The sequence below is a fragment of the Zea mays genome, chromosome 10 (genome assembly GCF_902167145.1).
Source record: "Zea mays cultivar B73 chromosome 10, Zm-B73-REFERENCE-NAM-5.0, whole genome shotgun sequence".
NCBI classification, from domain to species: Eukaryota; Viridiplantae; Streptophyta; class Magnoliopsida; order Poales; family Poaceae; genus Zea; species Zea mays.
Window position 1 is genome coordinate 110,323,805 of NC_050105.1, and position 10,861 is coordinate 110,334,665.

A 10,861-nucleotide genomic window follows, 5' to 3' on the forward strand; every position below is an offset into this window, starting at 1 on the left:
ATGGCATGACATGGACTAAGTTTTAGGCCATTTTCAATGGAGAGTTGAAGCACTGTTTCTAAAATTGTACTGTTACTATTTGTCTAGAAATGGTATAATCTGAGTTTCATCTACATAAAACTCTCACATCTTGAATAAAACTCTCTCAAATCTCTCTTCATTAAATTACATGAAACTGACATGAAACCTCCATTTAGAATGGCCTATATAAATCTATTCGAGACAATACTACTTTTAATAATTAATGCCATTAGACATTTGACTTGGTTATTTTTCTAGTAGTACTTTTAGAACGGAGAAGGTATAAGATGACCCGACCCATTCGAAAGGGATTTACCACCTTTCTCCTCGAAAAACCGATTTGAAATCTACTGAAAGATGGCTGAAGTAGTAGTTCTTGACAAGCTCGTCGGCGGCGACTCGCCGGCAGCGACAACATTCCGCCCTCTGCTCTTGTGTCTCCTGACCATATTCTTCTTCCTGCTGCTGCGCTACTTGAGTGCAGGCGCAGGTCCGAGCAGGGCCAGGCTACCTCCCTCTCCACCGGGGCTGCCTCTGATCGGGCACGCCCACCTCATCGGCGCGCTCCCGCACGTCTCACTGCGCGGCCTCGCGGCGCGGAAGGGATGCGAGGACCTGATGGTGGTTCGCCTGGGCGCGGTCCCGACGCTGGTGGCGTCGTCGGCGCGCGCCGCGCAGGCGGTGCTGCGCACGCACGACCAGTCGTTCGCGTCCCGGGCGCGGTCCCGTGTCGGCGAGGTGCTCACGTGCGGGTACTCGGACGTGGTGTTCGCGCCCTACGGCGAGCAGTGGCGGCAGTGCAAGAAGCTGGTGACCACGCACCTGCTCAGCGCCAAGAAGGTGCAGTCCTACCGCGCCGCCCGCCACGAGGAGGTGATCCGGCCGCCGACGCCGACCGTGTCAATCGATTATTCCCGTCTATCGCGCGCTCTTGATCACTGCTATTCTCGCGTTGTATGGATGATCCATATGTATGTATGCGTCCGAAGCAGGTAGGGCTGGTGATCGACAGGATCCATGGAGCGGCAGCTGGACTGGAGGCAGTGAACATGAGCGAGATCCTGAGCAAGTTCGCGAACGACATGGTGTGCCGCGCCGTGGCAGGGAGGTCGTTCAGAGTGGAGGGGCGGGACAGGATATTCCGGGACCTCATCGCCCAAGCTTTCGACATCCTGGGGGGCATAAACCTGGAGAGCTTCTACCCTGGCCTGGCCAACGCGGCTGGTGGCGTGCTGCTGTGGCCAGCTCTCCGCAAGGCCGAGAAATTAAGGGACCGGTGGAGCGAGCTCCTTGACAAGCTGATCGAGCAACACTCGAGCGGCGAAGGAGCCGGTGAGGATGAGCAAGAGACTGACTTCATACACGTGTTGCTAGCTGTGGAAGAGGAGTATGGGCTCACGAGAGACAACATCAGGGGCATCTTGTCTGTGAGTATTTCGTTCATTCTTCTCCCGTTTTCATCTATGTTTGGTTGTACATGTCTTGGGAGTTGGGAGACAGGACATGTTCATATATACATCTGCTTTATTTGCTCGTCTTGGGCAACAGAACATGTTCGCAGCAGGCACGGACACCACATTCCTTCTGCTCGAGTTCGCCATGGCCGAGCTCATGCTGCACCAGGATGTCATGGCCAAGCTACAGGCCGAGGTGCGGAAGAGCCCACCGAACAAGGGACAAACCACCGTCGTCATCGGCGAAGACGACGCTCTCGTCGGAACGACGACATACCTGAAAGCCGTCATAAAGGAGACGCTGCGTCTACACCCGCCGGTGCCGCTCCTCGTCCCGCACCTCTCGCAGGAGGACTGCGACGTCGACGGCTACACGATCCCGTCCGGCATGCCGCTGCTCGTCAACGCCTGGGCGATCGGTCGGGACCCCAGGCTGTGGGACGCCGCGGAGGAGTTCGTGCCGGAGAGGTTCGTCCGCGGCGGCGGCGGCGTTGACTTCAGAGGGATGGACTTCGAGTTCCTGCCGTTCGGGTCTGGGCGTAGGATGTGCCCAGGGGTAAATTTTGCGCTGGCCTCCACGGAGATCTTGCTGGCAAACCTTGTCTTCCACTTTGACTGGGAGCTTCCTAGGGGTGTAGATACGGTTGACATGGCCGAGGTGTTTAAGTTGACCGTGTCTCGGAAACATGAACTCCTTCTCAGCCCAAGGGCGGCACGAGGTACGTGACAAAATCTGTGCAGATATGTAAGTTTGGGTGAATCTGTTTATGCAAATTCTGACAGTGTGGTTGGGTAACCAGGTTCTGTCACATCATCCGAATCATCTTGTCTTTTTGTCTTCTTCTACTCCTACCCTAAAAGAGCAATACAATCTGTGGGCAGCAATACAATCTGTTGGCTTGGTTTAAATCCATACCGGCTTCTACTATTTTTACAGTGTTTTTGTTTCTATAGATTACAGCTGCAGCAGTCTTAACAGCCGACTTTAATTTAAAGCGAACAACACCTCTGTCGACTTTCACTACCGGAATCAGCTTCTTTACCGAGTGTCTGAAGCATTCGGCAAATCCTGGAAAACACTCGACGAAGGCTTTGCCGAGTGTGACACTCAGCAAAGAAACTTCGGCGAACTGTATATCAGCAACGGCTTATTTGCCGAGTACTTTTTATCGGGCTTTGCCGAGTGTCAACAGGTACTCGGCAAAGAAAAGTCGCCGTCACGGCGACGGGTAACGGCGACAGAACCTTTGCCGAGTGTCCATTGTATCCCATCGACCGTATTAGGTGAGACTCGGCAAAGAGATCGCCAGCGGGCCTCTTTGTCAGTACCTTTGCCGAGTGCCGAGGCCACATCACTCGGCAAAGAGGCTTTACCGGTGCCCAGGTGTGCCTTCTTTGTCGAGTGTTATGGCCTTGACACTCGGCAAAGAGGTAATTTGCCGAGTGTAGCCAGTATACCCTTTTTTATTTGTTTTTGCTATTCCATCCAAACAAACAAAAGATATCACATAATCATCACAGATATCACATATACATCATATATCTCACAAAGATCATAAATCAAACAAGTTCTCACAAAGCATTACCAACATGTTCGAACACAAACATAAGTATCCAACACTCAAGAACATAAGTCTCAAGTATCTCACAAAGCATTACCAACATCAAACAAGTTCAGACCAAGTTATCTCACAAAGTATTAACAACACTAACAGAGATAATATCATGTGCACAAAGTATCTCATCGAGGTGGGCTGCTGGACTGGTGCGGCGATGGGTTGGGCGATCCATGAGGGTTGTTGGATGCCGCCCCAGATTGACCCTACACAGAGAAGAGATTGCATGTGTTATACCAGATGAATATATATCATGAAGAACTAGAATTTTGATACTCACAGGAGTATGTGTAACGCCCCGAATTTCGCAGTTGAATTTTTTCTTTTCTTTACTCGCCAAAATTCGGGCGTTACCTTTTCTTTTTCTTTTTCCCTTCGCTAAACCTTGACCTTTTCCAAAGTTCTAGCGGGATTCGGTTTGGATTTCCCGTGTAAGAAAAACCCTAAATACTTTATGTTGTTTGATGCACCATGCCGAACCTTGCATTTCTTTTGATTGCTTTGAAAGTGCAAATGCATTCATGTAGAAAGATCGGATTTCGAAAATGAGGAGAAGATCTTTTCTTTCTTTTTCTCTCTCTTTCTCTCTCCTCTTTTTCTCTCTCTCCCGCGCCGTGGGCCGACCTCGGCCGGCCCAGCCGCCCCTGGCGCCCCCTCTTGGGCCCAAAAAGGCCCAACCGCCCCCACCTCCCCTTTTTCCCCCAATTCTTTCTCCCTCCCTCTCATTTTCTCTCATTTTCTCTCCCTCACCCTAAGCCGCCGCCGCCCCTACCCCCTGCCCTAGCGCCGCCCCCTGCCCTAGCGCCGCCCCTGCCCCGTCGCCGATCGGCCGCCCCGCCCCGTCCCCGTCCCCGGTGAGGCCCCCTCCCCCTCTCCTCCCTCCCCCATTCCCCCTCCCCTTTCCCCTCGCCGCTCGGCGCCATGGCCGCCGCCATGGCCGGCTCGGCCAGCCCCCGGCCGCGCCCTGGCCAGCCCCGGCCGCGCCCCCAGCCGCCCCTGGCCGCCCCCAGCCGCGCCTGGCCGCGCCCTGGCCGCCCGCCCGGCCGCGCCCCCGCCCCTGCGTGCTCGGCCGCCCAGCCGGCCGGTTCAACCGCCCCTAGGGCCGGTTCAACCGCCCCCCCCCCCCCTCTGTTTTTTTATTTTTTTTATTTTATTTTATTTACTTTCTGTGATCATAGCTATTTTATTTTAGGTAGGCTAATCGTTGTTCATATGCCATTGAAATAGGAAGTTTAATTTAACATTCCGTTATGCTAGTTGATTCATGTAGTTAATTGTTTATCTCGTGCGATGTTGATCAACTTAAAATGATTAGGTTCCCACTAGCAGTGCATATAACAGAATTCTTTTGTTAAGAACCTATTGAAACTAGAGTGCATAATTTAACTAATCATTGGTGCATAAGATTTAACCCCCTGCGAGACCCTTTCCCGTTTCTTTCTAACCATAACAAATGCAATGTCAAATGTCATACTTGATGCATATTCGCTTTATTTGTTCCCTTGTATGGTGTACTGTTCTTTTGTATTAAATATGTGGATGGATGTTGTAAGTGCAATCAACCCTAATTGAGGGTTTTGGTGATTAATGACAAAACAAACTAAGATTCTAACAAGTTTGCTCCTAGTGTGTACACAGTATTTTTACAGACAGGAGAAGCACAGATCCTACGAGCGTAAAAGTATAAAGCACAGCAGATTTAAAATTCCACATCAAATGGCGTGCTCCAAGTGCTATGAATCGTCGGCGGTACTAAGTTTATAATTCTTGAGTCATAGGAATCGCCGTACAATTAAGAGGGATCCGCGACGGTTGAGTAAGTTGTGAAACGAGCCAAGTTCAATTCTTTTGAAAACTCCTTGAGATCATTTTTCCCAGATCATGAATGCTCTTGAGAAAAACAAATTTCACTTCCCACAAAGTCTCCACCTAAGTTCTCTTCAAAATTCTCAAAGTTTGGTTTCAGCCCCCAAAACCGGTTCAACCGGTCCCAAAACCGGTTCAACCGGTTTTGGTACTGTTCATCCTGCCACCTCTGCTCTGACCTGTCTGACAGTCAGAGCTGTCAGAAAAGTCGGAGCAGATATTTTTCTGAAACCGGTTGAGCCGAATTTTGACCCTACTCAGCCGGTTTTGAAACCGGTCCAGTGTCCGGCTGAGTAGACCAGTGGACCGGGATCCCCCTGGTAGAAACCGGTTCAACCGGTTTGAAAACCGGTTCAACCGGTTTTTGCCCTCTTTCTCCCAACGGCTGCCAGCTTTTGGGGGATCCCTTATATACCCCCCTCACACTCTCTCTCTCTCATTAACTTCTGCCTCTCCCACGAATCTTTGGCTGACCAACCCTCAAACAAGAGCATTCACTTCACCTCTCACACCCGCAATCGCATCTCCTTCAATCATTTGAAGGACCCTTGGTGTGAGGTGAACTCGATCGAACTCGCTGTCAATTTCATCTTGATTCTCCCTTTCTCTTGTTCTTGAGCTCGTTGCAAACTTGACCGTGTGCGGATTTGTTACTCTTGGAACCTCGTGTTCCTTGACGGTTAGAGGTTGCTTGGGAGTCTCCAAATTTGTGGACGACCCCAAGAAGTTTGTATCACCCGCTCCTTGAGCAGATTTGAGAAGAGATTGCCTTGACCTTTGTGGTCGGCTTGTGGAGGATTAGGGTTGGAAAAGACCCGGCCCTTTGTGGGTTCCTCAACGAGGAGTAGGACACCTTTGTGGTGGTTGCCGAACCTCGGGATATATCGCGTGTTCTTGTGTGTTCTTGTTAAGCTTTCATATTCGGTGGTTGGTTCATATTATTCATTCAAGTAGTTCTTGTGTAGGGCAAATCTTTAGCTGTTTTCTTTACTACTTCGAATTTGTTCAATAGATTACTAAATTCAAGTTGAGTGGGTTCAAACTTGTTCAGTTGGGATTAAAATCGACTGAACCGGTTTGCACCCGTGCAACTTTGATTTAACCTATTTCGAAGTTTTTAGTGAAAATTTTCAGGTGTAGCCTATTCACCCCCCCTCTAGGCTACTTTCAATTGGTATCAAAGCTTCGTGCCTCATTTTACGCTTAACCGCGTGAGGAAACGATCATGTCTACACAACGGGACCATGTGGATCCTCTTCTCGAGGAAATCCCCGTCACATCTACCGGTGAGGAAGTGGACCCCAAGGTCCTCGACCTCGCCATGAAGATTGCCGAGAAAATGTTCCTCAAAATGAAAGAGGAAGATGCTAGGAAAAAGGTCGAAGAAGAGGAAACAAGAAGAAAGGCCGAAGAAGGTAAAGGTAAGGGAACATTTGATTATAATGACGATCTAGTGGATCTTTTGGTGTCTAAGGTATTGAGCAAGGTAAGTCTCAACACCGAAGGATCATCTACCAAAAGCAAAGGTAATGACTTTAGTAAAGTTCAATTCGATTACTCTAGAAATTATATTCCCAACTTCTCTTCCGCCCCACTTGGAAAGTTACCAACTCTTAGTGAGTTGAACTATGATGAGTGGGCCGACAAGATGAAGTCGCATTTAATCGGTGTGCATCCTAGTCTTTGGGAGATTGTTAATGTAGGTATGTATAAGCCCGCCCAAGGAGAAGAGATGACTCCGGAAATGATGCAAGAGGTTCATCGAAATGCTCAAGCAGTGAGCATAATCAAAGGAAGCCTTTGTCCGGAAGAATACCGGAAAGTTCAAGGAAGAGAAGATGCTCGTGACATTTGGAACATTCTTAGAATGTCACATGAAGGAGATCCCAAAGCTAAAAGACATAGAGTTGAAGCTTTGGAAAGTGAGCTTGCAAGGTATGATTGGACAAAGGGTGAGTCGCTCCAATCACTCTTTGATCGATTGATGGTATTGGTCAACAAAATAAGAGTACTTGGGAGTGAAGATTGGAGTGACTCCAAGGTCACAAGATTGTTCATGAGAGCTTATAAAGAGAAAGATAAAAGTCTTGCAAGGATGATAAGGGATCGTGATGATTATGAGGATATGACGCCTCATCAACTATTTGCAAAAATTCAACAACACGAGTCCGAGGAAGCCCCCATCAAGACAAGAGACTCTCATGCCTTGATCACAAATGAACAAGACAATCTCAAGAAGAGCAAAGACCACAAAGCAAAGAAAGTGGTCGAGACCTCAAGTGATGAAGATAGCTCAAGTGATGAAGACACAGCTATGTTCATCAAAACTTTCAAGAAATTTGTAAGGAAGAATGACAAGTTCCAAAGGAAAGGAAAGAAGAGGGCATGCTATGAATGTGGCCAAACCGGTCATTTCATAGCGGATTGTCCTAACAAGAAGGAACAAGAAGCCAAGAAGGAATACAAGAAGGATAAGTTTAAAAAGGGAGGCAAGACCAAGGGATACTTCAAAAAGAAGAAGTATGGACAAGCTCATATTGGTGAAGAATGGAACTCCGATGATGAGAGTTCTAGCTCCGAGGAAGAGGAAGTGGTGGCAAATGTGGCCATCCAATCTACCTCAAGCGCGCAACTCTTCACCAACCTTGAAGACGACTCCTACATTCCAACTTGTCTCATGGCAAAGGGAGATAAGGTAACTTTGTTTAGTAATGATTTTTCAAATGATGATGATAATGATCAAATTGTCATGAAAAATAAAATGATTAAAGAATTTGGCTTAAATGGATACAATGTTATCACAAAATTAATGGAAAAACTAGATAAAAGAAAGGCAACTCTTGATGCTCAAGAAGACTTGCTTATCCTTGAAAAGGAAAGAAACTTAGAGCTTCAAGAGTTGATTCACAATAAAGATATAGAAGTAACTAACTTGAAAACCTCTATTGATAATCTTGCAAATGAAAAGAGTGCACTTGAATCAAGCATGTCAAGCTTGAATGTTCAAAATCAAGAACTTCAAGTGCAACTTGAAAGTTGCAAGAACATCAATGCCCCCACTTTAGTTTTTGAATCTAAGTCTAGCTCTAATGATAATTCTTGCAAGCATTGTGTCAAATATCATGCTTCTTGTTGTCTAACTAACCATGCAAGGAAGCATAGCTCACAGGTGAAGGTCAAAGAAATTTTGAAAAGATGCTCTAGCAATGATGGGTTAAAGAAAGTTGAACCCAAGTACAAGTCCCTTAAGCCCAACAAGGGTAGAAGGGGGCTTGGGTTCAACTCATCCAAGGAAAACCCTAGCACAGTGCATAAGGGGTGGAGATCCCCCAAGTTCATAGAGGGAACCACTCTATATGATGCCTTGGGGAGGATCCACTCCTCAAATGACAAGTCATCTCAGGTAAAGGTTAACTTGAGTTCCACAAAGAGTAAGATGAAGGAAGTGGGATCCTCAAGTGGACAAAAATCTAATGCTCCCATTTCCCACTCATATCTTTGTGATTATATGTTAACTTGGGATTCAGGGAAATTGGTTGTGAAATATGTGGGTGCCTACACTAAACAAAAAGTCATGAAAAGAAGTGTGTGGGTACCCAAGGCTATAACTAACACTGTAGGACCCAATTCAATTTGGGTACCTAAAAGTATAGCCTAAACTTGTTTTGCAGGTCTACTCCTCTGGTGGGTCAAGTTGGGTGCTTGACAGTGGATGTACAAATCACATGACCGGGGAGAAAGACATGTTTCATTCATTGCAACTAACTCAAGAAGCACAAGAAATTGTGTTTGGAGATAGTGGCAAGAGTAAGGTGATTGGTATTGGTAAAATTCCTATCTCTGACCAACAATCACTTTCAAATGTTTTATTAGTAGATTCCTTGAGCTATAATTTGTTGTCCGTTTCACAACTTTGTGGAATGGATTATAATTGCTTATTTTCGGATGTGGATGTGAAAATCCTTAGAAGGGAGGACTCCTCAGTTGCCTTTACAGGTCGCTTGAAGGGTAAGCTTTATCTTGTTGATTTCACAACAAGTAAAGTGACGCCTGAGACTTGTTTAGTGGCAAAATCCGACAAGGGTTGGCTATGGCATCGCCGGCTAGCCCATGTCGGTATGAGGAATTTGGCCAAACTTCAAAAGGATAATCACATCATTGGACTAACAAATGTTGTATTTGAGAAAGATAGGGTTTGTGGCGCATGCCAAGCAGGAAAGCAACATGGAGTCCCACATCAATCAAAGAATGTGGTCACAACAAAGAGGCCATTGGAGCTTCTTCACATGGACCTCTTCGGACCTGTGGCCTACATTAGCATTGGTGGTAGTAAGTATGGTTTAGTTATTGTTGATGATTTTTCTCGATTCACTTGGGTTTTCTTTTTGAGTGACAAAGGTGAAACTCAAGAAATCCTAAAGAAATTCATGAGGAGAGCTCAAAATGAATTTGAGCTCAAAATCAAGAAAGTGAGAAGCGATAATGGGACGGAATTCAAGAACACGGGTGTCGAAGAATTCTTAGGAGAAGAGGGAATCAAGCATGAGTTCTCGGTGCCTTACACTCCACAACAAAATGGTGTTGTGGAAAGAAAGAACCGGACTCTAATTGAAGCTGCAAGAACCATGTTGGATGAATACAAGACACCTGACAACTTCTGGGCAGAGGCGGTCAACACCGCCTGTCATGCAATCAACCGCCTCTATCTTCATAAGATCTACAAAAAGACTGCCTATGAGCTTCTCACTGGTAACAAACCTAAAGTTGATTATTTCAGAGTATTCGGTTGTAAATGCTTTATTCTTAACAAGAAAGTCAAGAGCTCAAAGTTTGCTCCTAGAGTGGACGAGGGTTTCTTGCTTGGTTATGCATCAAATGCTCATGGATATCGTGTTTTCAACAATTCCACCGGTCTTGTTGAAATAGCGATAGACGTGACATTTGATGAGTCTAATGGCTCGCAAGGGCATGTTTCTAATGACACTGCAGGAAATGAAAAACTACCTTGTGAGGCCATAAAGAAACTTGCCATAGGTGAGGTGAGACCTCAAGAAAGGGATGATGAAGAAGGAACCTTGTGGATGACCAATGAGGTAGTTGATGTGGGTGCAAGGGTGGTGAGTGACAATGTCTCCACCCAAGCAAACCCATCAACCTCAAGTCATCCAAACCACGAAGAAAATCATCAAAGGATGCCAACAGTGGTAGAAGATGAACAAGAAAATATTGATGGTGAAGTGCCTCGTGATCAAGTAGCTGATGAGGAAGAGCCAATACAAAGATATCCATCAGCGCCTCATCCAAGAGTCCATCATTCAATTCAAAGGGATCATCCGGTGGACAACATCCTGGGTAGCATCAGGAGAGGGGTAACGACTCGATCTCGTTTAGCTAATTTTTGTGAATTTTACTCGTTTGTTTCCTCTCTTGAGCCACTTAAGGTTGAAGAAGCATTGGGTGATCCGGATTGGATAACTGCGATGCAAGAGGAGTTGAACAACTTCACTAGGAATGAAGTCTGGTCCTTAGTCCAAAGACCCAAACAGAATGTGATTGGGACTAAATGGGTCTTTAGGAACAAGCAAGATGAAAATGGTGTTGTTACAAGAAACAAGGCAAGGTTGGTTGCCCAAGGCTATACTCAAGTGGAAGGACTTGACTTTGGTGAAACATATGCGCCGGTAGCAAGGTTAGAATCAATTAGAATATTAATTGCCTATGCTACTAACCATGATTTCAAGCTATATCAAATGGATGTCAAGAGCGCTTTTCTAAATGGACCACTACAAGAAAGAGTATATGTGGAGCAACCACCGGGCTTCGAAGATCCGAAGAAGCCAAATCATGTTTATCTTCTTCACAAGGCACTCTACGGGCTTAAACAAGCCCCTAGAGCTTGGTATG

The 10,861-nt window shown here is 46.5% G+C and overlaps 1 protein-coding gene across 1 annotated transcript; it reads left to right on the forward strand.

Moving 5' to 3' along the window:
* Window positions 1–331: 331 nt before the first annotated feature.
* On the forward strand, window positions 332–2,490 carry LOC118473576 (indole-2-monooxygenase-like). Its single transcript, XM_035963457.1, has 4 exons — window positions 332–894; window positions 1,014–1,448; window positions 1,570–2,194; window positions 2,276–2,490. Exons 1-4 carry the CDS (start codon window positions 379–381, stop codon window positions 2,449–2,451), a joined length of 1,752 nt encoding a protein of 583 aa, XP_035819350.1. The 5' UTR covers window positions 332–378; the 3' UTR covers window positions 2,452–2,490.
* Window positions 2,491–10,861: the final 8,371 nt, after the last annotated feature.

Bases quoted from the DNA above. Each gene is read 5' to 3' on its own strand.
- LOC118473576 (XM_035963457.1), top strand. From the start codon at position 379: ATGGCTGAAGTAGTAGTTCTTGACAAGCTCGTCGGCGGCGACTCGCCG. The intron at 895-1,013 runs GTGATCCGGCCG...CGTCCGAAGCAG, and splicing joins GCGCCGCCCGCCACGAGGAG to GTAGGGCTGGTGATCGACAG. The intron at 1,449-1,569 runs GTGAGTATTTCG...CTTGGGCAACAG, and splicing joins ACATCAGGGGCATCTTGTCT to AACATGTTCGCAGCAGGCAC.